A 26,357-nucleotide genomic window follows, 5' to 3' on the forward strand; every position below is an offset into this window, starting at 1 on the left:
TGTCTTGGTTCATTTAACCCTAAAAACAAGCCAAAGAAGGATTTGCACTTCCCTAATCTAAGATGGAGAAGTGCCTGTTTAGAGAATTAAGGAGATTCATCAAACTCACAAATGTCTTTAGTAGAGCGATGACTCAGATTCTGCTTTGCCTTCCTTCTGAATCTTTCCTCAGTACACTTTTCATCTACGTCCTGGAGGAGTTATTACACTAGCTACTGTCTCCACATAGAGGCTGTCCTTCCACCACACATCTACCCTACTCCAAATAATTATCACACCCTACACCAATTTATAAATGATATCTAGAACCCAATTCTAGATAAGGAAACAGGAGGAATATTCTAGAGGACTTGTAAATAATGTTTCGTGCTTCTAAACAGACATTAGCCAAGAAAAAAAGAGACTTTTATACTCTGGACACATTTTCATATACATAAGCAATATATAAAACCTATTTGTAGACCTAGGGAAACAGCCAACTCTGTAATAATGGCAGCGCAGAGGAAGACAGAGAAACTAGATCAGTGAATCAACCAACCAGGAAAGCCACCTCGCTTTGGGCTTCTTGTTGGGTCACACTCTTCTTTTCCATCTATCCACATATATAACCAAGACCACACTTGTTCTCTCATGAATCTCTCCTTTGACTCCAATTTCTATCTGAATGAGGACTTTCCCCTGACACTGAAAACACAGACTTGTTCAAAAACATAATAAAATGTCTCTTTTCCACAACGTGCATACTTGGAACATAACAACAACCCTAATAGCTTTCTTTTCTGGGTTGATCATGAAGCTGTTGTAACCAACCCTATATAATCATTGAATTTCTTTCTTTCTTTGCCTTTGTAGCCTTAGAAAAATTAGGGGGACCAGTTCCAATAAATCTCTCTCTTTCTACATATGTGTGTATGTGTGTGTAACTTTCTGTAGCTGTTATCAAAATATAACCTAAAGTGGGGAATAATTTTGGCTTTCAGTTTCAAGACATTTTAGTTTACAGTCCTTGTGGTGTGTGTGTGTGTGTGTGTGTGTGTGTGTGTGTGTGTGTGTGTGTGTGTGTGTGTGTGTGTATAGAGACAGACACAGAGAGAAGGGGAGGATTCATTCTATAAATTTTGTTCCTCTAGTGAACCAGACTAACATACTCCCCAAACTGCTTTAGTGGCGCTTTATCACAGCACTAAGAAATCCTAACAACAGCAACAGAGGAGATAGAAACTGTGGAAGTAGAGTCTAGTTAGAAGGAGTAGACCACTACAAGTGTCCTATCAAAGATAAACCCAGTCCCTGGCCCCATTCCCTCTCTTTCTCCTTCCTGCCCAGCCAGGAAGTAGCTTCTCCCACGTGTTCCCCCCACCATGATATTCTGCATCATTAATGACCCAGAATCAACACAGGCAAACACATTAAACCAAAATGTCTTGAAACTGAGAGCCCAAATAATTCCCCACTTTAGGTTATATTCTGGAACTACTAAAAATTTACAACAGTAAAGCACAGTTGTTAAACAGATATTGGTACCAGACTATGGAACCCCATATCTTAAGTCACTGACTGGTTATGCTGTCTTACAAATTAATCACTCTGCTTCATTTAACAGAGACAATGATAATAGTACACATACCCTAGAAAGCAGGTATGACAATCATAAAGTTCATAGAAAGAACTTAAAAAATACAAGGTCCATTGTAAAACTTCAAACATATGCGCTGGCTGCGGCAGTGGCAGCAGTAGCTATGGCAGAAACAGTGATGACAATGACGATGATGTAGTAGAGCTTGGAATTATAGTTGCAAGAAAACTACCAATCTTTTTATGCACCAAGTGAGAAATATGGCACTCAATCAAGTAGGAGTTAAGAGAGATTACCAGGGAAGGCATAAAAGAAGCTATTTGAAAAGAACTAGCCATGAAGAATGAGTTGGAGTAAACAGTGAATAGGAAAGTAAACAGCAAAGAGAACAGGCATAGGCAAAGGCATGAAGGCATAGGTGAGTAGGGATTTGGGGAAGAAGCCATGTGCCAGGAAGCAGACTGGTGGTTATACGGGAAGAGAAGGTAGCTTTTGCATTTTTGAGCACTGCTGAGAATGAACAAAATCCCAAGGTAAAGACTAAGGAAACGGGCTGGAGAGATGGCTCAGTGGTTAAGAGCACTGACTGCTCTTCCAGAGGTCATGAGTTTGATTCCCAGCAACCACATGGTGGCTCACAACCACCTGTAATGAGATCTGGTGTCCTCTTCTGGCCTGCAGTCACATATGCAGGCAGAATGCTGTACATAAAATAAATAAATAAATCTTAAAAAAAAAAAAAAGACTAAGGAAACAACTTGCTATTCCCAACAACAGCTCTAGTGCCTGACTCATCAGGAGAAGCTCCTTTAAATTAACCATGGGAAACTCCTCTTTCAGAAACTAGTTATTGCTGTTGTTTTGTTCTCTGCCTCCTGAGTGCTAGGGTCAAAGGCTGTGCCACCACACCCAGAACATCTGAAGATTAGTAACAATAAACCAGATTAAGTAAGAACACATGCAATAGACGAAGATAATCTAAATACAAACCATGAATGTAAAAAGTAAGCAGGTCATGGCACAAGACCGTAGCACCAAACAGACATAACTGCTGCTCAGCAGAGACATGATAAACAGACGGAAAAGCTCACACCCGAAGACATGAAGCAGAAATCGTCAAAGTTGATGAAAAGAACAAAACTGAAACATTAAAGAAATGATCAAAGTGTTAAGAGATGCTAGTAATAATACAATAACTGAAATGGAACAAAGAATGCAAAGAAGCATGAAAAAGTAAACAGAAATGTCAACTTTATTAGGATAAGAAGATGAAATTAAGAGTAAAGCAAATCAGGTTTTTTTTGTAATTCATATTAAGAGTATATTTTATTTAAATGTCTTGTCCTAAAGATCAAAGCACTGTACGTGCTAGTATTTTCGTCGTCTCTGTTAGATGTCAGAAGGGATTTCCATTTTTTTCAAAGCAACTCTTGAAAAGATAGTCTTCATCTTTGAGCTACTGCTTCAGAAACGCTCTTCTGGACATGGAGCTCCTACCCCTTTAGGGGATTAGAAGTATTTACTGGAAACTCTGGTGTGACATTGCATTCGAATAAACAGTCTCCACAGTGTAGCCTATGGAATGGTTAACTTATGAGTATTGCTGATAATAATCCAACAAAAGGTAATTCTTAAAGAGAAGGAACAGGCTTGAGAGACAGCTTAGTGAGTAAGAGCACCTATTATACAAGCATGAACATCTGAGGTCTGATTCCAACATCTACATTTAAAAAAAAGGCATGGGCACATGTGTCTGTAACTATTCTGCTGTGGTGAGCTAGATGAAGCAAATCAGTTTTTAACAGGCTGGCGAGTTCAACACCGTAACTAAAGACAACTCCACAAAAGAACTAACATGCAAATGGACTATTTAAACAACCCAAGGAAACAGCAGATTTCTCTGAAAGAAACAAGTAGTCAAATAGCAACATACTTTTCTCAACAATAACAATAGAAGACAGTTAACAGTGGAATAATATTCAAAATGTGTTTAAAAGAATAACTATCAGCCAAAAAAATTCTATATCCAACAAAAATACCCATTTTTAAGAGACGAATGATTCAGACAAACAAAAGAGACTTGCCTTTGTTATTGTAAGAATTTCTAAAAGATGAGCTTTAAGTCAAAGGATTAAAATCTTAGATGTAAGATCAAAGATGTACACAGTACTAAAGAGAATATATCAGATCAGTAAAGATAGGGGAAAACTCAGGAACCCTATATAAAATGAAGCAATATTTGCAGGGCCTCAAGTATGCCATCATAAATGACAGTGAGGGCAGGCATAAGTAAACAAGGTTGAAACTGCATTTATAATCCTTGTATTAGAAGACAAAAAGGCACTCACCATACTACCTGCATACTTATAATTTCTATCAGAAAAATAATGCAGACTATATTAGAGCCAAACAAACGGAGGGAAAACGGAAAATACTAAAATGACAACCACGAGGAAGAAATAAAAAGGATGACAAAACACATATGTGCTGTGGAGAGCTGGCTGCCCGGAATGCCCTACACACATGTAAGTGGAGAGCTGGCTGTCCAGGACGCTCATAAGCCCTCCTGCAGGGCAGAAAGAGGAGGGGGTCAGGAGGGGCTCAGGAGGGGCTGGTGAGAAAAGCTCAGTGAGAGACCTTGTCTCAAGAGACAAAGTAAGAGAATGTTAAAGGAAGACACCTATCATCCTCACCTGGCCTTTGTACGTGTACACGCACCATATACACAAAAAATTAATTAACAATAAAAAGTAAATAACATTTATAAGTCACTTCTTTAAAGCAAGATACAGAAAAGTTGGAATTAAAAGACTGAAAATGGGCTAAAGACTGTAATTCAGCAAGTGCTTGACTAGCATGCACAAAGCCCTGGCTCCAATCTCCACACCACATAAAACTGGGCGTGTTAACAACCATCTAAACCCAGCACTCAAAAGATGGAGGCGAGGGGTCACAAGTTCCAAGTCATCCTCAACTCTAAAGCAGAATGGGTTATAAGAAACCATGCGGGGTTGGGGATTTAGCTCAGTGGTAGAGCGCTTGCCAAGGAAGCGCAAGGCCCTGGGTTCGGTCCCCAGCTCCAAAAAAAAAACAAAAAAAAAAAAAAAAAAAAGAAACCATGCTTAAAATAGATAATATTGTCATTAACAGACTGAAAAAGATACATTTTGCAAATACTATGTAAAAGTGGGTAAGCAACTCATAGTAAAATTTAACTAAAATTTTAAGAAATTATGATGTATAGCTAAAAACATGACAACAAAATCTAGGGAGAAAATGAGAACCACAAAGAGCCATGCAATCTGAACGTCTATTCTTCTTAGTAACTGTATCAAACAGAAGCTACTGATAAAGGCCTGTGCAATGGGAGCAGCAAACCTGACTTAGGGATCTACAGAGCACTGCCCCCCCAACCACTGCCAAGCCACAGGCTGCACAAGCATGAGGCACAGAAAAGCTGAACAAGTCTGGCCATGGAGCAAGTCTAAGTTTGCAAGGACATGGACCTGACCACTGCGCAACTCCACTACAAGTCAGAAACAAGGACAATAACCAGAAAACTCCATGTAACTTAAAACTATAAAACTATGATTCACAAAAAAAGCCATTTCATTACATAATGAAAATACTGAACCAGACAACAACATATGTAGATCTAATTTTAGATCCTTAATCCATGTGAAAAAAATTTAAAAATCTGATAATTGGCTTGGCATCTATCTAAAGATGTTAGTTAAAAAAGATATAAAGGCTAGGCATAGGCTAGGCATAGTGGTGCATGCCTTTAATTCCAGCACTCAGGAGACAGAGCAGGAGGAACTCTGTGACTTCAAGACCAGCCTTGTCTACAAAGCAAGGTCTAGGCCAGCTAGACCCTGTCTCAATATAAAACACACACACACACACACACACACACACACACACACACACACACACACACACACACACAGGGGGGGGGTTAGGAGGAAATCTCAAAGAGAAACAGAAAAAGAATAATAGTAAACAGAGTGTAGAAAATAACAGAAAAGATAAAACAAAGCAGGAGTTAATCCTAAACAACCAATAAGCCAAATAAATTGCTTGTAACTGTGTGGAGATTTTAAAATATAACAATTCATAATAACTAACCAATATAAACAACAACAAAATCCCAGGAAATCTTGCAAACTTTAAACAGTTAGAAAGATATTAAATAGTACTTAATTGCCCTAAGAGTTCGGTTTTACATGTCAATAGATGATTCTTAAAATATCATAATTGATATGCTGAAGCAAATGAGCCCGAGGAGTCCTGTACTCATCATAGAATTGAACAGTTAGGTAAAGTGTTCCCACCAGGCCCCTTTAAAAACAGAATACCCAACTCTAAGAACCTCTTCCAGGCGAGCAAGCAAGCATTCAAATCTTAACACAGCAAGAAGAGATTACCTTCTGAGTTCACTAGGTGAATCAGAATCTGAGAGAAATATAGAGGAGCATATACGACCTTCTCACTGATAAAACCATGGGGAAGAATTCAGGGTAAACCAATCTAAATCTATGACAGATCCAAGGAAATAATACATGATGACACTGTTAAGTACATCTGAGATATAAAAAGCCAGCCTAAAATTAAAAAAAGGGGGAAACACAATTGGAATACCAACCCTAAGAAGACAGAAGCAGGTGGACTGCCACACGTTCAAGGCCAGCCTAGAGTATAAAACTTGTTACAGGCCAGTAACATAAAAAGATTCATAAAAAGATTCATAAAAAGACCCTGTCTCAGGGAATGAAGAAAAAAAGAAAGAAAGAAAAAAGAGCAAAAGAGGAAGAACAAAGTAAGGAGAAGAAAAAGAAACCATAAGAATAAATCACAGCATAAAGATTCAAAAAGGAAATTTAAAAAAAATGAACAAGTTTATACTGATATATTTATCAACTTAAATGAGGTGTGCATACTGTGCATATTACTCAAAAGGCATTAATTACCAATACTTATTCAAGAACATAAAATATAATCAGCCTTTTATCTATTAATGTAATAAGTTTGAAATTTAGAAATCTCAAAATGAACTTCAGGCCCACTTTTCACCATTCATCCTTTTAAAAGTCCACCATGGTACTATTAATTTATATAAATTTTCTTTAGAAAATTAAATTGGGACTAATTTCACCTCATTCTTTTTCTAAAGGTCAGAAATATCAACACATTACAACAAAATTGTAGGCCAGTATCCAAACTACTCAACTACACATAGGAATACACCATACAATTTTATAAATCAAACATAACAAGACCTAAAATGAGTACCAAACAAGGATTTTCAAAGTATTGCAAAGTTGAACCTAAAAATGAAAATTAATGCGACTTAAGGTATGAGAAGTTGAAAAGGGAAGATCTTTTCACCACCTCAAAGAGACGCAGGAAACATGCTTGATAAAATGCAGTATCTATTCCTGATCAAGATTATAACTACACTCCCTCAATCTGATAAAAGGTGTCTATAAAAATTATTACTAGCACTATACTTAATGACTGCTTTACAAAGCAAAGATATCTCCTGTCTCCACAATATTCAATATACTATGGAAAGTCTGAACTACTACAGTAAGAAAAAAACCTAAAAATACCATGACTGGATGAAAATGTGACAAGGATCTGTCTTCTAACAGTATGACAAGACTAAACCTCTGCCGAGTCCCTCAGGATACCAAAAGAAGTGAATTTAGCAAGGCTGCAGAGTAGAAAACTAACATAAAAATACTTGTTTCATTCATATATACTAGCAATTACCAATTAGAACTTGAATTTTTAAAGTGCTATTTGTAATAGGAACATAAAACATAAAATACTATATAACTGTGGGCTTTTCTACCCATGCTCCAGTTCCCAAGTAACCACTCGGAGGCTCCTAATTTATTAAAAATGCCTAGGCCATACGCTAGGCTTGTTCTTAGTAGCTCCTAACTTATTTAACCCATTTAAATTAGTCTATGTCTGCCATATGGCTGGTTACCTCTCCTCAGTTTCTTACATCTAACTTCCCTGGGTGATCTTCCCAGGACTGACTACCTCCCAGAGTTCCTATCTCTCTACCAGAACTCCCACCTTCTACTTCCTTTGATTTGCTAATAGGCCATCAGCTTCTAAATGACTGAGAATTCTTCCACACAGTACACAGAGATTATCCCTACAATACTATGGAATGCCAATATACCTATCATATCCAAGACCCAGCTACTAAGAACTAAGACAATAAAATAAATGTTAAAGGAACTGGAAAAACAGAACGTACAATCCATGTTTGAAATAAAGCACTGAAGATTTCAATTCTTGCCAAGTTGATCCATGACTGTATTATAAACAAAATAAAACCCTATTAGATATGTTTTAGGCACTAACAACCAGTGTCACATGCTTCTAAAGTTCTAAAACTCACATGAGAATTCAGAGCACCCAGAATGGTCAAAATAGTTTTGGAATAGAACAATGCTTGAAGACTCACAGTACTTCATTTAAAGACTTACTATCAAGCTGAGTAATCAAGACGGTGTGATACTGGTGAGACATACTGCATTTTCAAAAAAATTATTAGATTCCTACCTGGTGCCATACACAAAAATTAACTCAAAACCAAACATAATCATGAATGAAAATCTTAATTATAAAACTCTTTTAAGAAAACAAAGAGAAGTTCTGATCTTTAGTTAAGGCAAGAAAATGCTCAGTTCTAACATCAAGAGCATATTAACAAGCACACAGAAAAATTCTTATCACAAGGTAAAATTTCCAATGTTCGAAAGATGCAGTAAGATGAAAAAATAAACCACAGACTGTAGCATATATTATCATTGTGTATGTCTGGGATGTTTTACTTTTGTTTTGTTTGTTTTGGGGACAGAGTCTGATGTTTCCTAGACAGCCACTTGGTATACATCTGTTCTACCTCCATCACTAAATACAGGCCTGTACCATCTGACTTATGAAAAATGTACTTTATTATTTTCTTTTTTATTAATATATATTAATTGTACAAAATAGTGGGTTTCATTATGACATTTAAAATCATACCCCATTAGAATCATATCTCCTCAACACTAAAAGAATGTATTTTAAAGTCCCTCATATCTCTCTTAATAAATGACTTGTCTCCAGATAGAAGTTTCAAAACACAGATATAGGAAAATAATTCACTAAAAGAAGAATGGGTGAAGATAAGAACGAATGCTTCACCAATGAAGACTCAAAGATGACAATATGACAAGCATTAGTTATTATTAATTGAAAGCAGAAAACATAGACATAGGTTAGAATAGCTAATATTACAATTATTGACAGACATTACAGTGTATGGGCAATTGTGCATAGCAACTGGCTTTTTAAATTTTTATTATTTTGTTTTACTAGAATTCCAAACATGAGCACCATATTTACATCATTTTCACCAGCCACTCTTCCTTTCACCTCTTGCCATACCCTCCTTACTCCTTCTCAATGTCATGACCTTATCTTAATCATTGCCACACAAATGAAACTTTTATGCATTATTGTATGGAGAAAAGACAGCAATGCTGAAGAACTGAGAGTTTAAACATTAAAACAGACAGACAATAATATGTCACCTGCTGGTTCTATTCCTGAGTATCTACACAAAGAAGTGAAAGTGTATTTCCATACAAAGATGTACATACAAATGTTCATATCAACAGCAATAGCCCGCAAGTGTGAATAGCCCAAATGTCTATCAACAGATGAGCGCAGAAGAAAATTAGTATATCTGTATCATGTCTGACTTAGCAATGAGAAAACGAGTTTCGACAAACATAGATGAAATTCCAAATAAGTCAACTGAAAGAAGTCCAAGAGTATGGTCTATTTACATGAAGTTACAGAAACTCAATCTCATCTATAGTGACAGAAAGCAAACAGCTGCCAAAGGATAAAAGGCAAGCAATGAAGGAGGGCTAGATCACAAGAGAAGGAAGGAAAACGCAGGGACTGTCAATGCTTGCTACTATGTAGAGTGGTGGTGGGTCAGGTATGTGGGCACACACACATGTCAACATGTAGATCACACTATATATTCCAAGTATGTATAGCTTATAGTGCCGTTATATATATATCTATAAACCAACCTCTACAAAGGCAAAATGAGCTTGTCTTTTTTTTTTTTTTTTAACAAAGCTTAGTCTTATTCTCATATGAAAATTTTAGGTGTTAGAAAAAAAAGAGATTTTTGCTTGCTCCATTGTAAGAAGCTGGATAAAAGATGTTTCGATGTCCTACTTTCCTACGCAGTGGGCAAAAACTTCTTGGCCTCTTCTACGTTTTCAGTGGAAGAGAAGCCAAAAATTTCTCCACTGTTCTTTTCCTTATTTGTTCAACAAATCATCATCAGTGAGGTCAGCAGCGAGCTGAAGAACCCTGAAAGGAATCACTATGAACTAAGTGCTCCCAGGCAACTGAGAAAGCCCTTGGCAACACAGGATACGATGTGGCTCTAAGTTTGGGTTACTATCACTTCTGCTAAACCAGGCTCCCTTTCTAGACTCAGAATTGCAAGCAACTACAGGAAAGAGAGTTGCATGAGCTTTTAACAGCTTTTCCTAACAATGGGCATTCAATTGAAGTCAGTTTAGAAATGTAATTATCATTAATCTACCTTACAATCGAATGAAATTACACATGGTAGCTGCTATTACGTTATATCACAAACACAATAAAATCAGATGCCTTAGTAATAAAGATGCAAAACAGGTCAACTTAAAATTATAAAATGACCTATATACCTCTCTCATGCTGAGATGAGAAAAAATATGCAAACTCACACTTAGAAATTGAGACACATTTATATACTTTCATTTTTAATAGTTTGATATGACATTAATTATCAGCATTCTTCTTAAGTATCCTCAATTTCAACACTATTGCTCCCTTATTTGTAAATAGGAGTCGTCATCAAGTAAGTTACAGTGGTGTATAAGGCTTGGGAGTAGTTTTGCCAATGTACTTAACAATGGGAGCAGTTGGTTTAGGGCAAAGTTAAAAACTAAAGCAGAAAAGAACAAGTTCTGGTTTTCTTAGTTATAAATTACCTAACACAATCTCTGAATAATGCAAACACCTAGCAATAATGGATAACAACAGCAAAGAGATTAAAATGTATGAAATCAAAGGACTAAAATACATTATTACTATTCCTTATTCTCTATATAAAAAGATATGCTGGATTCAACTCCACAAGTTTGTTTGCTGATAAAGTCTTAAGTAGCACAGGCAAGCTTGGAACTTGCTGTGTCACTCAAAATGTCATTGAACTACTGACCCTCTTGCTTCTACTCTCTCCAGGGCTGGATCAGGCCTAGTTCATGCAATGCTGACGTTCAAAACCAGAGCTTTGGGTATGCTAAACAAGTATTCTACAAATGAGCCAGACCGCGGCCCTTCACAAGCTTTATACTGAGTATCTATAATATTCTTGGTCACTATGAAAACCACTGTGGAAGAAAAAAACGGGGGAAAAGGATAAAAGAAAGTTCTTTTCATTCACTAAAAAACAACAGAGCCTTCTTTCTATTTCAAATAACTGAAACCTTAAATATTAAAATTCAAAGCATCTCATTATATCATATATACATATTGAAAGCCAAATTATAGGCTACTTAAGGAAGTCACAATTCTACAAGAAAAATCAAAGATTATGTATTATCTCATTCACACTACAAAGAAAATCATTTTAGTGCCGATTTCCTTGTCTGTTACATCTGTCAATACTTTTTGGTTATGTAACCCCCTCCTATGCAAATCATACTATTAAAAAGTGAACACTGGCTATTGAAAAGAATCACTTAAAGCAATAAATCACTGATAACAGTAGTACCAACAAATGTTTTCCTGATTTATTGTTAGTTAAGCTCCTGGTTTCCCAGCATGACATTGTAATGTAGGTAAATGAATTCAAACCTGTTTCTTTTTCTAAATTCCTGTGATATTATAAACCTATCTTAATTAAAGAATTCCCTACTCCAAGAAAATAAGCAAACTTTATAAAGAGCACAGAAAAATATGTAAAAGAGAATAGATGCAGGAAGCATATACTCTTTTAGAAGGTTTCCTGTAAATACTGCAATATTCCTAATACAAGTTTCATAGTTTCTTACCATTTACCGCTTTTTCAATCAACTCCTCGCAAGCATCAAAGTCACCCTTTAACACCAATTTGTCGTGCATATCCGTCAACATTGGATGCTCCAGTGCAATCTTGGTTTTCTTCTGCAGGGATTCAAAAGCCTCTGTATAGTTGTGTTGTCTGAAGTGTTTTAGGCAAAGGCGAATGGCTTCCTGTTCGCGGTACTACTAGAACACAAGAAAAGTAGGGAAAAAAAAGAGAGCTGCTTAGCTGCTACCGTAGGAAACAGTTAACGATTAAACAAAGTAAACTGGGCATTTACTATACACCAAGCGCTGTATTTAATCTTGTACACTGGTTGCCTTTATTTTCACCTGTCAAATAGTAAGACTGAAACTGAATGCTACTGTAATAACTAGCCCAGGTCACAAGTATGCTATCAAAGGAGACCAAACCAGATATAACTCAAAAGCCTTTTACTAAAGAAGGAAAAAAAAGAAAAAGCAAAAAGCTGCCAGGCAGTGATAGCACACGCCTTTAATCCCAGCACTCAGGAGGCAGAGGCAAGTAGAGCTCTGTGAGTTTGACGACAGCCTGCTCTACAGAGCAAGCTCCAAGACAGCCAAGACTACACAGAGAAACTCTATCTCAAAAAACAAAACAACAAAAAATGTCTATATTAAAAGCCCCTTTAGGATGTACATTTTACAATTCCCAGGACATCAACTAATAATATTCCAGTGCAGAGACTAAGATAAAGCACAGCATGAATCTCAAAGTCAGCACTCAATTTACAAAGCACTTTCTTTAACAGGGTGAACGCTAGAAACAAATACAAGCTCAGAAAAATAGTTGAGAAACAAACAAGTTAAAAATATGTTCTGAAATTACCTTAAATTTTCTAAGCGCATTGCTTTACAATGAGAATTAAAAAAACCAATTACATAAAACACTGTATGCAACTAAAAAGATTTACCAATAAACATTACCCGTGAATAAAAAATATACCAAAGACTTGAAAAACAGACAGTTTAGAGTTACCTCACTTCTCAACTAATACAACATTGTCAAATACCTATTCCTTATACAATACAACTGTCAATATGTAAACGCATCAAATAATCAGAGTGATTCTGTATACTGCTGATTTATTTTTTTGCCTTTGGCCTGGTGTATTGTAATGTATGTAACAGCGGTTCTAGTAGAGTGAGCAACATCTAGCTAGCATGCCGACTCAGGCATTTCAATCGTGGTCAAACATAAAATGTTCTACCAGGGTGTAAGTAACCCACTAAAAAATGCATTCAAAATACTCATATCACTGTATATAAATAAAATTGAGGGCTAAGTAAAGATAATAACAGCCATGCTGCTTGAGCCCAAAGACTGGCCCAAGCACTTTACAACTGTGTGAACCGCTCTGCTCTATTCCCTCATGTATAAAATAATGAGGATTGATAATTACTTCTCATAGACTAGTAATAATTTAAATTAGCTAAGACTGCTGACAAACCACAATGCTTAAAAATGTTAGCTGATTATTCATAATCCTTACTATTACCAACATTTTAAATTGGTCACAATAAAGAAATTGGCACATTTCTCCCTTGCTAGGTATCAAAGTCTAATTTTAAAGCACGGTCCTACCTTGCTGTACCAGTTCAGACAGGGTTGCACTATATCAGGATCATCAATACCACTGAGTTCAACATACCAGATGCTAAAATTAAAGCTGGGCCCCCAGGACAAAAGTGGAACTTTAAGGAGGAAAAGCAAAAAGAGAAAAAATTAATATGATTCAAATAAAGTTTAACAAAGCAAAGTCACTAATGTTTAAGTCTATATGAATTTATTCATCAAAATTACTATGCACATACCACACACCTAGATTTTGAGCCCTCAGGAGACTATGGTAGAAAGAACAAGAGTGTCTGGACTATAAAGTGAAACTCTTGTCTCAAAAGGACAAACAACACAAACATATTACTGATTTTAGCAAATGCATTTTAAAAACAAGTGTTTAATTTTTAAAATATGGTTTGTGATATTAAAAAGCAAATCTGACTGATGCCATCATATTTTCTTAGTTAATAAAAACTGTAACATAAGTCATGATACATCTATTCCTAAATAAATAAAACCATAAATAGACAATATAAGAGATGATATATACTGGCACTATATAGAGCAGATATTTTTATTAACATATATCCAACTATAGAAAGTAAATTTCAAATATGTATCAATATATCAATATAGAACCCTGAAAACAAAGTTAAAGGGACAAATCTTTAAAGGCAATCTCATCTCTGAAGACACATCCAAATAGTAGGAAAGATGTAACAACAACAAAAATATCTCCAGTATTCTTTGTAAGAAACCAGACTTCATTCAAGGATGATTCAATGACAAGATGATTCAATCCAAAGAGATACAGTGAAGAAATTTACCACCTTAACAAAAGCTAAAAGGAAAAAAATGTGTTCAATTACTTTAAAAATTCATCTTAATCCTTAAACATAAACCTGGGGAAATATTAAGTACTCTTAATCAAGTCAGAACAAGACAAAGAAGCCAATTTCTCTACTAATTCAATACTACACTAGATGTCTTTTTTTTATTAGTTATTTTTATTTCTTACTCACTTTATATCCCACTCACTGCCCCCCTCCCACTCAACCCTCCCACAATACTTCCCCCATCTCCCATGCCTTCTCTGAGCCGGTGGAGGCCCCCTTGGTATCCATCCCTCACCTGGTACTTCAAGTCTCTGCCAGGCTAGGCACTTTCTCTTCCACTAAGGCCAGACAAGGCAACCCAGATAGAGGAACATATCCCACATACAGGAAACATCTTTTGGAATAGCCCCAGTTCTAATTGTTCAGGACCCACATGAAAGTCAAGCTGCACATCTGCTGTATATGTGTGGGGCACACTAGATGTCGTAATGAGAACAACGGAGGTGGGGGAGATAAAGCGATGGCTCAGCAGTTAAGAGTACTTGCAGCTCTTTCCGGGGGACCCAGGTTCAGTTCCCAGGACTCACATAGCAGCTCACAACCACACATAATTCCAAATCCAGGGGATCTGATGCCCTCTTCTGACCTCCTCATGCATTAGGCACCATAAATACATAGGTACATAGTACCTGCACACACATACATGCAGGTAAAGCATATGGATAAAGTCATTAAAAAACTATTAAAAAAAAAAAAAGAAAGTTACAATAAGAAACAGATCACTTGAAGATGACATAGCTGTCTAACTGAAATTTTAAAAGACTTGACTGCCTATCCAATATTTCTTTTCAACTACTAGGTACATGGAAGAAATTAGACTATAACACAAGTCTTTAAAGGGCTTTAATAAATCAATGCTTTTCTGGAACCTGAATAAATACAATAATTCATACCATAGTCTTGAGTTTCAACTATTCCTTTAAGCCTCTATTCTTGAACACTATTATTACAAAAATAAATTCAAATACAAATGTGTGGGACTCTGGCATTAATTATTGTTCTTCACTAATAAATTTGACTTCTTTGATTCTAATTTTAATAAAATACTTCTAAAGGTGAAGCAGAAATGGAAATCCGAAGGCTCAGTCCTCAATGTCCCTGCCCTCGTAACACTAAATCTAAAGGAACACAAAGAACCCAAGAAGCACGTATTACAAGCACCATCATAAGCTAAAATCCTTGATGGTAAATATATGTGTTAAGACAGTGTTTCTGAACTGTGGTTTGTAAATCTGAACTATGAGATTGACTAAGTCAGTTTAGTTAACATTTCGTGTAAAAGGTGAAACAAGAACAAAGCAAATAATCACATTCCAGTTCCTCAAAACCTCATCAGGGTTTGGTTTCAGATGACAGCTCTAGAATTAATGACAAGCCTCCATAGATAATTAAGGTAATTAGGTAACTACACCCTCACAAAACCCTGTAAGAACCCTTCCAAGTACGAAAACATTTGGAAAATATCCTCATGAAGTTAACTGTCACTTAAAAATGGATTCATAAAATAATTGTAGGTAAACAGTCTGTAAAGGGCCAACAGAATCTCTTCAGCTTGATGGGCTATGTGATCTCTTCCAACTATTTATCTCTGCCTTAGGGGCACAAAGCAGTCAAAACCAGTGCACAAAATAACCACAAACTAATTTAAAAACTAAAACATAGAAACCTATAAAACCTCATCCATACACTAGAGTCTATGAACCAAAGGCATTAAAAAATGGTTTTAATTCAAAAACACTAAAACCTTACCAATTTTAATGAATCGACAAGGGAACATCTGTTCATCAATTTTATGTTTCAAGGTAAATGTCTCTTTGTTATAATCATTCTTCAAGCCGCTGTTGGGGGGGAGAATACTGCATGTTATCAAACATGATTTCATAATTTAGTAAACACAGTAAACCACTCTAATCCTATACTCAGAGGCTAACTTACACCAAAGCTTACATTGTATACTCAAGACAATATAAACAAGTGGCTGAAAATGGAAACTGGTCAAAATGTGAACATCCAAGTCAACTGCAATACTGTATGTCTTACAACTACACAAAAGCAAATGAGGAATGTTCCACACGAACCAGAGAATGTGGCGAGCTGTATGGAAATGTATGGCTACCTTTAATGTATAATTTAATCTTAAAAAATTTCAAGTAGTAGGAAAAGAATTAAAAACAAGTCAGTCATATCTAACAACTGCAAAAGGCCAAATATTAGAATTTGTCAAGTAATTATATTTCTTAGTTATCTTTTTATCATCCACAAATTTCAAAAAGCAATCTTGTTCTGATTTAATATCTCCTTTAACCTAAATAAAAACGAACCCATATCATCTCTTGTTTAACCAAGATTGATGCAAATGTTTAAAGGAAAATCCCTTACCATCAGACCACCTGACACCCTAAAATACTCACATGACTTAAATCAGAGAATAAAGTATTTTCTTAATGGGGTAACTATGTCACAAATACATTCCAAATCGCCATGGCTTTGTTTCTGCTGACTGTATGACCTTTCCTCATGCTTGGGATTTAATGTTCTAGAACTCCTGGTTATAGTGCTCTTTCCAGATGGTAAGACATGCTGTCATTTTTTGTTTTCAATTACCGAACCTTCCCCTTTTTTCATTTCTAACTGCAAAATCTTATAGTATTATTTCTGGAATAGGCAATTCATGCTTTGAGTTAGATTTATATTTTCTAATAGCCATGGCTTTTGTCCTACTACCCACAAATGGGTAGTTTGTTTTGGAAGTGATGGGAACTGAACGCAGGCCTTTGGCAGAATCAGAGATTATCATAAAGTAGAAAATATTTCTAAAGTTATTGACAGATCAAAATTATGAGTGGGGAAAAAAGAAACAAATATTTGATTCTCCATTATTTAACAATTTTAACCAGTATCTATCTGGTACTTAAAAAAACAAAAACAAAAACAAAAACCTATTAACTTAAGCCGCAGTATTAACAAAGGTTCTAGGGATAAAACCAGAAAGGGGCACAGAGAGAGTCCTTATGAAGAAAGTAGACAAGGTCTGCAGTATGTTTCAAAGACAGTCCATTCTACCCTACATCCAAACCCACCTGGACAACAGCTCTGTCATATTTTCTTCATTCATTCCACCAAAAACTTTGAATTTCTTCAAATTGCAGACATGAGTTTTCTCATATTTTCCAAATGTAATATTCTGAACTATAGCAGGCCTTTCAAGCTTCAGAATCAAGTACTAAGGGAAAAAGGAAAAAAGAAGAAACAAACTATACTCTCTGCTTAACACATGTAACAACTTTAGACATTAGAACTTCTGACAGCTAACAGAATAGTAAGAAAGTTCCAACTTAGGATGGCAGGCTTCAAAAGTTTTCGTTTTATTTTGTTTTAAAGCTAAGAGAATAATATACAACACCCTAATAATGACTGTTACTATTCTTCACTCAACAGAGGCTGCCAACTATATTCTCCTAAATGCTGAAAACAGACTGAAAGAAGCATAGTGATCATTTCAGTGAATGATACTGAATGAAATAAAGACACACCAGACCAGGACTAACCAGATAGAGCAAGATTAAAATTCAAAAATAGCAACTACCTATTCCCACAGAATGAAGTTGGCAGATCAAAAAAATCTCATTGCATAATTATACATACACACGACACTTACAATTAATCAAAACTGATCAAAATTCATTTTAGACTAAAATATTTAGATATAATTTAGATTAAAACTTGGAAGCACTACACAAAAAGCACATGAGTAAATTTTTATGGTATTAGATTTGACTACAGATTCTCAGGTATAATATCAGAAAAGCACACCATAAAGTTTCACATGCAGATACCCAGTTTTTCCAGATATCATGTTAAAGGGTCTATCTCTACTCTATTGAGTATTTTTAGCATCTCTGTGAAAAACTGGGTGGCTGTAGCAGCATGGACTTGTATCTGGATATTCTACTCTGCTGCACTGATCTGCATTTCTGATTGTGCAGTATCACGCTAAACTTTGGCTCCATAATAACACCTCTCCTTGCTCAGTTGCTTTCTTTCTTTCTGGGAGTGGGGTGTGTGGAGAGGAGTGGACAGACAACACAGGATCGATAATATTGGATATTGGAATTCTTTTGTTTTCCCAAATAAATTTTAAGATTGCTTTTTCTATTTTTGTTAAAGATGGTATTGGCTTTTTTATTGGGATTCCGTTCAATCCTGTAGACTACTATTGTTATAGCCATGTCCTCCAATCCATGAACACAGTGATCTTATCTTCTAGTGCCTTTTTGAATTTCTCTTTTGACTGCTTTAATGTTTTCAATGTCTTTCCCATCCCTCGTTAGATTTAGTTCAGGATATGGGTGTGAACTGTGATAGGACTGTTCTCTTAACTTCTTTCTCAACATGCTGCTGGTGTACAAGACTGCTACTGATTTTGTAGCCTGCCACTTTACTCAAAGTGTCTGTCAGCTCTAAGAGTTTTCTGATACAGTCTGTAGAATCTTATAATCATCTGCAGATCTGTCCTACTTTTATGCCTTTTGTTCTCTAGTCTTGACCCTCTAGCTAAGAATCCCAGAACTGTACAGAATAACTGATGAAAATGAACACCCTTATCTTCTTTGACTTTAGTGGAAATGCTTTGAGCGCTGCCCCATCTAGTATGTCGGCTATAGATTGGTTATATATAGCCTTTATAACATGGAGATATGTTCCTTCCACTCAGCTCCTCAGGTGTTTTGCCTGCATGCATAAAAGTATTGTTGGTGCCAGTGAAGGCCAGAAGAGGGTGATGGACCCTCCAGAGTTATAGAAGGTTTTAAATTGCCATGTGGGTGCTGGGAATTGAACCCATATCTTCCAGAAGTGCAGCTAACAGTCTGAACTGTTGAACCATATCTTCAGCTCCCACTTCAGGTTTTTTTTTTTTAATCATGATAACAAGTTGTATGATATCAAAAATGTTTTTAGCAACCATTGAGACGATCGTGCAATTATGGTCACTGAGTCCATTCCTATGACATATTACATTCCCTGATTCCTGAATGTTGAGCCCCTCCAATATCTGTGGACTAAAGCTGACTTGATCAAAGTAGTGATCCTTTTTATGTGCTCCTATATTCAGTTTGTAAGAACTCTGCTGAGAAATTTTATGGCAATAGATTAATCTAATTGTGTGCTTACAGAATTTTGATACAAATAATACTGCCTTTATAATTAAGTGTTTGGTAATGTTTCTTCATTTCCTATTTTATGAAAGAATTTCAGAAGAATTACTTTTAGTTCTTTGGAGGTGTGGTAAAACTCACCAGTGAATCCAACTGGAACTATATTTTTCTAGTTAGATATTTATTTATTTATTCATTTATTTAATTAATTAATATATAAGTACACTATAACTGTCTTCAGACACACCAGAAGAGGGCATCAGATCCCATTACAGATGGTTGTAAACCACCATGTGGTTGCTGGGATTTGAATTCAGAACCTCGAGAAGAGCAGTCAGTGCTCTTAACCGCTGAGCCATCTCTCCAGCCCCTCTAGTTAGATTTTTTATTATTATTTATTCAATCTCTTGGCTTGTTACAGAAGTGTTTAAATTATTTCACCATAGTCTAATTTTGGTAGGTTATATGAACCTAGAAACACATCATTCCTTTCAGATTTCCCAACGTAATAGAGCACAAGTATGTACATACCTATGTTGGGTTTTGAGACAGGGTCTCACTAAGTAGCCCTGATTGGTGTGGCACTTGCTATGTAAATCTGGCTGGCCTAGGATCTGCCAGTCTCTGCCTACCTCAGGAGTCCTTGGTTAAAGGCATGTGTCATCACACTCAGTGAGCAGATATTTTTAAAGTATTTCCATTTCTAATTTTATAAATTTGAGATATCTCTTTCGGTCATTTTGTCTAAGTTTATAGATCTTGTTTATCTTTTCAAAAAAACAGCTCTTTGTTTTAATAATTTTTTGGTACTACTTTTTGTTTCTCATTAATTTCTCCCTGAACTTATTATTTATGTATTTATTTGTGTGTATGAGGAAATAGTGTATAGAGGCTAAAAGAAGGTGTTGAATGACCTCCATTATTTTCACGTTATTCCTTTGAGGCCAACTCACTCCCCATAGTGGGCCTAATGCTGCTTATATTCTGATACTCATTTGGGTCCCCAAAATTGTTTGCATGAGAAAGACACTGATAGTCCTTGCCCCCAGTTGGTTCTGACTGGTAAATAAAGATGCAGTCAGCCAATGGCTGGGCAGGGCAGACAGAGGCAGGATTTGAGACTGAAAGGAGGGGAGGAGGAGGAGGAGGGGAGGAGGAGGAAGAAGAGGAGGAGGAGGAGGGGGAGGAGGGGGGGGAGGGGGAGGGGGAGGAGGGGGAGGAGGAAGAGGAGGAGGAGGGGAGAGGAGGAGGAGGAGGAGGAGGAGGAAGGAGGAAGGTCTGCCTTGCCAAGAGAGGTGGAAGAGAGGAGACAGCATACTGAGAAGAGTGGAGGACAGGAGACATATCAGCCATGTGAAGGAGCCAGAAGAGCGTGGCCCAGAGGGCTGCCCAATGGGTACAGAGCAGCCACGGTAGGATATAGAATTTGGTAATTGATAAGTCAGGATTATTGGTGGGAGGTGGATTGACCACACGGAGGTTAGGAAGTGGCCCGGCTATTGCACTGTTTAAGGCATATCAAAATATAAAGGCTGTGTATGTGTTTTTCATACTTGGAGCCAGTAATAAATCTCTCACAGACAGGATTTATTTAAATAATACAACTCCCTGAACTTGAAGTTCTTTTTTCTTTTCATTCTTGTTTGTTTGTTTGTTTGTTTGTTTGTTTTTCCAACCAGGCTGGCAGCCAACAAACCCTAACAGTTGTCTTGTCCCTGACCCCTCAGAGCTACAGCTAACCGTCTTGAATGGAGAGATCCTCCTGCCTCTGCCTCTTGTGTGTGAAAATTAAAGGCATGCCCCACGATGCCAAGTTTGTTCTTACTTTTCTATGGCCCTGAGATGCAGTATTAAGTTATGAGCTCTGATCTCTCATGTAGGCACTAATTCCAACTGTCTCTCTCAGGATTACTTTCACTCTATCCCACAGGCTTTGGTATATTGTGTTTCATTTTCACTTGATTTTAAAGTGTTTTTATTTAATTTTGATAGTGTGCTGTTAAACCTCCGTGAATTTATATATGTTCTATAGTCATTCTTACTGTTGGTTTGTAGTTTTTTCTTTCCTTGTAATCAAACAGAATACAAGAAATTATTTCTATTTTCCTATAATTGTTAAGATTTCTTTTATGTCTTAAAATAAAATTTTAGACAAAGTTCCAGTGCATTCTGCAGTTTTAGAAGAGAATGTTTTGTAGTTATTTGTTAAGTCCATTTGGTCTATAAGTGAGAATCCAGATGATTTGGTTTACTTCTTGACACAACCTTGAAATTGCCAGGCTGTAGTAGTGTATGAAATATCCTTTGTTTCTTCAGAGTAGGCTGCCTCTTTCTTAGTGGTGGTCATGTGCTGGAATTGTAGGGGGAGGGTAATTGGTTTTTCATGTTACCTACTGTTTTTGCATTGGGACTTATGCATCAGGAATTCAATAATTAGTTGTCACTGCTGTTTTAGGGTCACCTTTTTTTTTTCCAATGGCACTATCTGTAGTTTCTTGGAAGGACTAAGTAGCAGAATGGTTGAGGTGTCATTTTTCCACTGTTAAAATATTGTTCAGGGAATCAAATTCTATTCTTAGTCCTCTTCTGAGAGTAAACTATTAGTTACAACAATAGACATCTGACTGTTAAGTTCCATTTGTCAACTCTCACACTCCCTTCCTACTTCCCAGAAGGCTTCTTTCCCACTTCTTCCTACCCTCTGTATCTAAGGACTAATCTTGCTTGACTCTGGCTCTGGATCCAGATCAGGCTCTAGTCCTGGTTTTGGCATGACATTCCAAAGCCTCGCCTCTGCAAGTGGGTGCCCAAGGACTGAAACGAGTTTCTGGCATTCCTGTACTGCATGAATAATTGGGTTGGTGTTCAGTGTTTCCTTGCCTTAGCTGGTCTTGGTTCAGCTAGGCGTGTGTAAAGTTCAGTCATGGAGATCAGTGTTGCCGATTTATGGGTGAAGATGCTCAAGTAATCCCAGCTCTAAAAGGTATCGTACAGTCTCGGACCTCACAGGTGTGGTTCTAAGATTAATCTGAAGATAACTACTTTGAATCAAGTTCATATATATATATATATATATATATATGTATATATATATATATGTGTGTGTGTGTGTATGTATATGTGTATGTGTATATGTATATATGTACATATGTATATATGTATATATGTATATATGTATATATGTATATCTCAGGAATTCAATAGTTGGCTGTCACTGCTGTTTAAAGGTCCTAGCTTTCATAAGCCTTAAATACACACACACGGCTTTAAATCAAGTCCTTTGCACAGTCTTCAAACCAGGAGTCAGAAACAAGTTGTACAACCAACAACCACTAATAATATAAAACTTCTTGTTATTTATCTATACACCAAAACTGTGCCTATTCTTTCCAAACTGCTCATGCCCCTTGAAACTGTCCACAAAGAATCTCAGATCTGGGTCACAATTACAACTAAGACACATTGATTACATGTTATCTACTTCAAAATTAAACTAAGTTTACTTAATTACAAAACTTTAGGTTTCTTTTATCCAATGATGCAATAGATGGAATGCTAGGCTGGAGAGATGGCTCAGTGGTTAAAAGCACTGCCTGCTCTTCCAAAGGTCCTGAGTTCAATTCCCAGCAGCCATATGCTGGCTCACAACCCTCTGTTATGAGGTCTGATGTGCTTTTCTGGTGTGCCTGAAGACAGTTACAGTGTACATAATACATAAAATAAATAAATAAATCTTTAAAAAAAATAGATGGAATGCTGATTCAGGATTCTGCTTGATTCATCAGGAACAGAGAAAACATTTCACAGCTCTATTCCCAATATTTGATTTGGTGCCTTTTGAGTACTTACTAAATACTTTTTTTAACGAATGAGAAAGAAATATATAAAAACATTAAATGATATTACCTTTAAAATAGTTAAAAATGGAAAATTCACAGTAAAACATTATAATTTCAGTAATAATGTCAAAGTAAATAAAAATACAATCTTCGCTCTGACAATATAGTGGCACCATGTTTGGGTAATACATAACATTTTGAGATAAAGTATATAACTATCAAGTGACCCAAATAGCTATTATAACAAATAAAGAAAAAGAAAAGTAAGTGTAGAAACAAGGTTCCCATGAACTCTACTACATTGTTTACCCATCTACTTTATGACACCTTCGAAGAGACAGACACTCACTATAAATGCGTCTATTACACCGTAAGCATGCATAATGAAAGAGTCATCTCTGTAAATAAGAGCAGTACCTAGCAGGAAAACGGAGTCTACAGCTCCTGGCCATAGCACCGTCTATGCATGCCATCTGAACACAGCATTCCTAGCCAGCACAATGGCTTAGTGGGTGATGGTGCTTGCAAAACTCATATGATGGAAGGACGGACTCTCATAATTCATCCTTGCATATCCCCTGCACACACTCATCCACACTCAACACATACACACATAAGTAAAGATAATTTTTAAAAAATAAATAATAGTGTAACAAACCATGTTGACTTTTCTCAAAAGGCCACTCAGTCAAAATTCAACTTACTAACATTTACAGAATGATGTGAGTGTAACAGAATGAGAACATAACCTGGCTTACACAGAGCAGCTCTATAGTCCTTACCTAACATTTTCTTCATAAGTTGGTTTTTTTTTTTTAAGAACAAAACAAAACAACTTAATTTTGCATCCTTATTGATACATTAAAAATATAAATCAGAATTTAAAATTTCAATAGGAAGTAAAAGTGTCTCATCAGATCCTATATTGTTTTTACCCATAAAATAAAAATTTAACAGACCAAAAAGAAAATGTTGCTCACAATCCCAAAGACAAAAATCAACTCTCAACGGATCCTAGAAAACAGACAGCAATTGAGCAAGTGCCCATCTATGCCACCTTCTAACGGTCTAATGTAGATTGCTACATGTGATCTTACCTGGGGGGGATAGTTGCTCTCTGAAGACCATCTGGAAGACTGATCATTTGGTTTATCCACTAAAATGTTCCTAGAATTAAAAGAATAGAAAGAAAGAAAACTGAAGTGATTAGTTAAAATAGTAAATCAATGGTCAAAAAGAGGAAATAATTCACCATCATAAAACTATTGGAACTACCACAAAGTTATACAATGTTTGCAGTTTGAAAGAGAATAGTATATAAACAGTAAAAAGAAGCACAGGAAGCCTCTAATTAATATAAATTTTAAAAAGCATTAGAAAGAATGCTGGGCCAAGAAGGAGCCAATCTAGAGGTATGAGAGAAGCTGGAAAAGAATAGAAACAAAGGCTGTAGAATGAGGTTCTAACAGGAAGCCTAAAATAATACCCAGAGTCAAAAAAAAAAACACACACACACACACACACAAACCCTAACTGTGAAACTTAAAAAAATAATAATAATAATATGACTAGTATTCTTCCAAATGCTATCAACTGAAAAACAAACAGGGCTGCTGCAGAGGTGGCTCGGTGGTTAAAAGACCTTGTTTTTGCAGAGAACCAGTGTTGAATTCCTAGCACCCTGCCTGGAGGCTCACCACCTCAGGAAGACAATGTTGTACAGAGGTTATAGGTTACCTCCTTGTGATGACATGTCATAGAAAAGGAACTGGATGGACACTTACCAATGAATTCACAATAAGAAAGCATGCTAGAACTGAACACAGTATCAAGCAAACACCTGTAATCCCAATGCATAAGAGGCTGCACGGGAACTGGGAGGAGAGGACATGAGAGGGGAGAAGGAAAGACTGGGAGCGGAGAGGGAAAGGTTCCTCAAAGATCTTTTTCTTTTTAACTTTGAATAGATAACATATTAGAACCAGATTCAGAGGTAATACAGGTTTTAGAATTGCCAGATAAGAAATGTTTTTCAATAACTATGAGTATCACTTTAAGGGTTCTAAGGAAATAAGTAGGTAGTACATAGGATAGGTAGTAACATTAAAGAAAGAAGCTGTGCTTGGAAATATTCTAACAGAAACTTCTAAGCTGAAAAGGGAGTGAGGGGAGATTGGGGGTGTCTAAGGGCAGCAAGAAATCAAAGAGCTATGACATATGCATAGCTGCAATAAAAAAACAGGAACAGAAATACTTAAGGAAATACAGGGACGGAGAAATTTTAGAAGCCAATAACAGACAGATATCAAACAATCTATCCAGGAAGACAAGACAAAACCAAGAAACAAATACAACAACAAAAAAATAATAGAAAGAAAACAGGGAAGAAAATCTACATCTAGACTATATTGGTTAAGTTTCTCTATTGTTGTGATAAAAGCTATACCAAAACCAAACAGGGGAGGTAGGGGGTAGACGGCTGTGTTTAAGAAAAATCAGACTAAGAACTGAAGCAGGGGCAGAGGCAAGCAGCACAGAGGAACTCAGCATACTGGCTTGTTCTCTACAGCTTGCTCAAGTTTATTTGCTTTTCATACAACCCAGGACCACTTGCCTATGGTAGCAATCAATCATTAACCAAGAGAATGCCCCACAGCCATGTCCACAGGCCACTCTGATAGGGGAAACCCCTTAATTAGGGTTCCCTCTTCTTAGGAAAATCTAGGTTTGTGTCAAGCTGATAAAAACTAGCACACAGGCATAGCATATTCAAACGGTAGAAAACCAAAACCACGGAGAAAGTCATGAAAAAAAGTCACAAAGAGTAGGAAAAAGTCCACTACAGAGAAACAAAGATAAGAATTACATTAAACTTCTCATCAAAACTCTACAGGCAAACAGAGAGGGAGTACTCAGGGTTAAAGGTTTAAGTGGGGCAGGTCATAGTGAGTGAGTGGAGGAAGAGACAGGGGTAGTCAAAACTAAGAATGTATTAAAGATCCTCCACTACTTTGTAAGCTATTAAAAAGAAAGTAAAAGTATTTGAATTTGAACACAGTTTCCTGTGTGGGTGAGCAATAATTTTCTCAGAAGACATGGGTTATTAAATGAAACTTAGTACCAGGAGTGAGATGCTTCCTTGTAAGTTATTCATCA

At 36.4% G+C, this 26,357-nt stretch overlaps 1 protein-coding gene across 3 annotated transcripts in view; it reads right to left on the minus strand.

Moving 5' to 3' along the window:
* Mkln1 (muskelin 1) overlaps window positions 1-26,357 on the minus strand; it is a 148,961-nt gene that overhangs the window by 72,768 nt on the left and 49,836 nt on the right. For all 3 annotated transcript variants that reach the window (XM_032906799.1, XM_032906798.1, XM_032906800.1), the window contains exons 2-6: window positions 24,299-24,368; window positions 17,287-17,429; window positions 15,956-16,044; window positions 13,335-13,444; window positions 11,719-11,911 (exon numbers count right to left, since the gene is read on the minus strand). In XM_032906799.1, coding sequence (XP_032762690.1) covers window positions 11,719-11,911; window positions 13,335-13,444; window positions 15,956-16,044; window positions 17,287-17,429; window positions 24,299-24,368 — 605 coding nt within the window. The remainder of the gene's footprint in view (window positions 1-11,718; window positions 11,912-13,334; window positions 13,445-15,955; window positions 16,045-17,286; window positions 17,430-24,298; window positions 24,369-26,357) is intronic.

The sequence above is a fragment of the Rattus rattus genome, chromosome 6, assembly GCF_011064425.1.
Source record: "Rattus rattus isolate New Zealand chromosome 6, Rrattus_CSIRO_v1, whole genome shotgun sequence".
In the NCBI taxonomy this organism is placed as follows: Eukaryota; Metazoa; Chordata; class Mammalia; order Rodentia; family Muridae; genus Rattus; species Rattus rattus.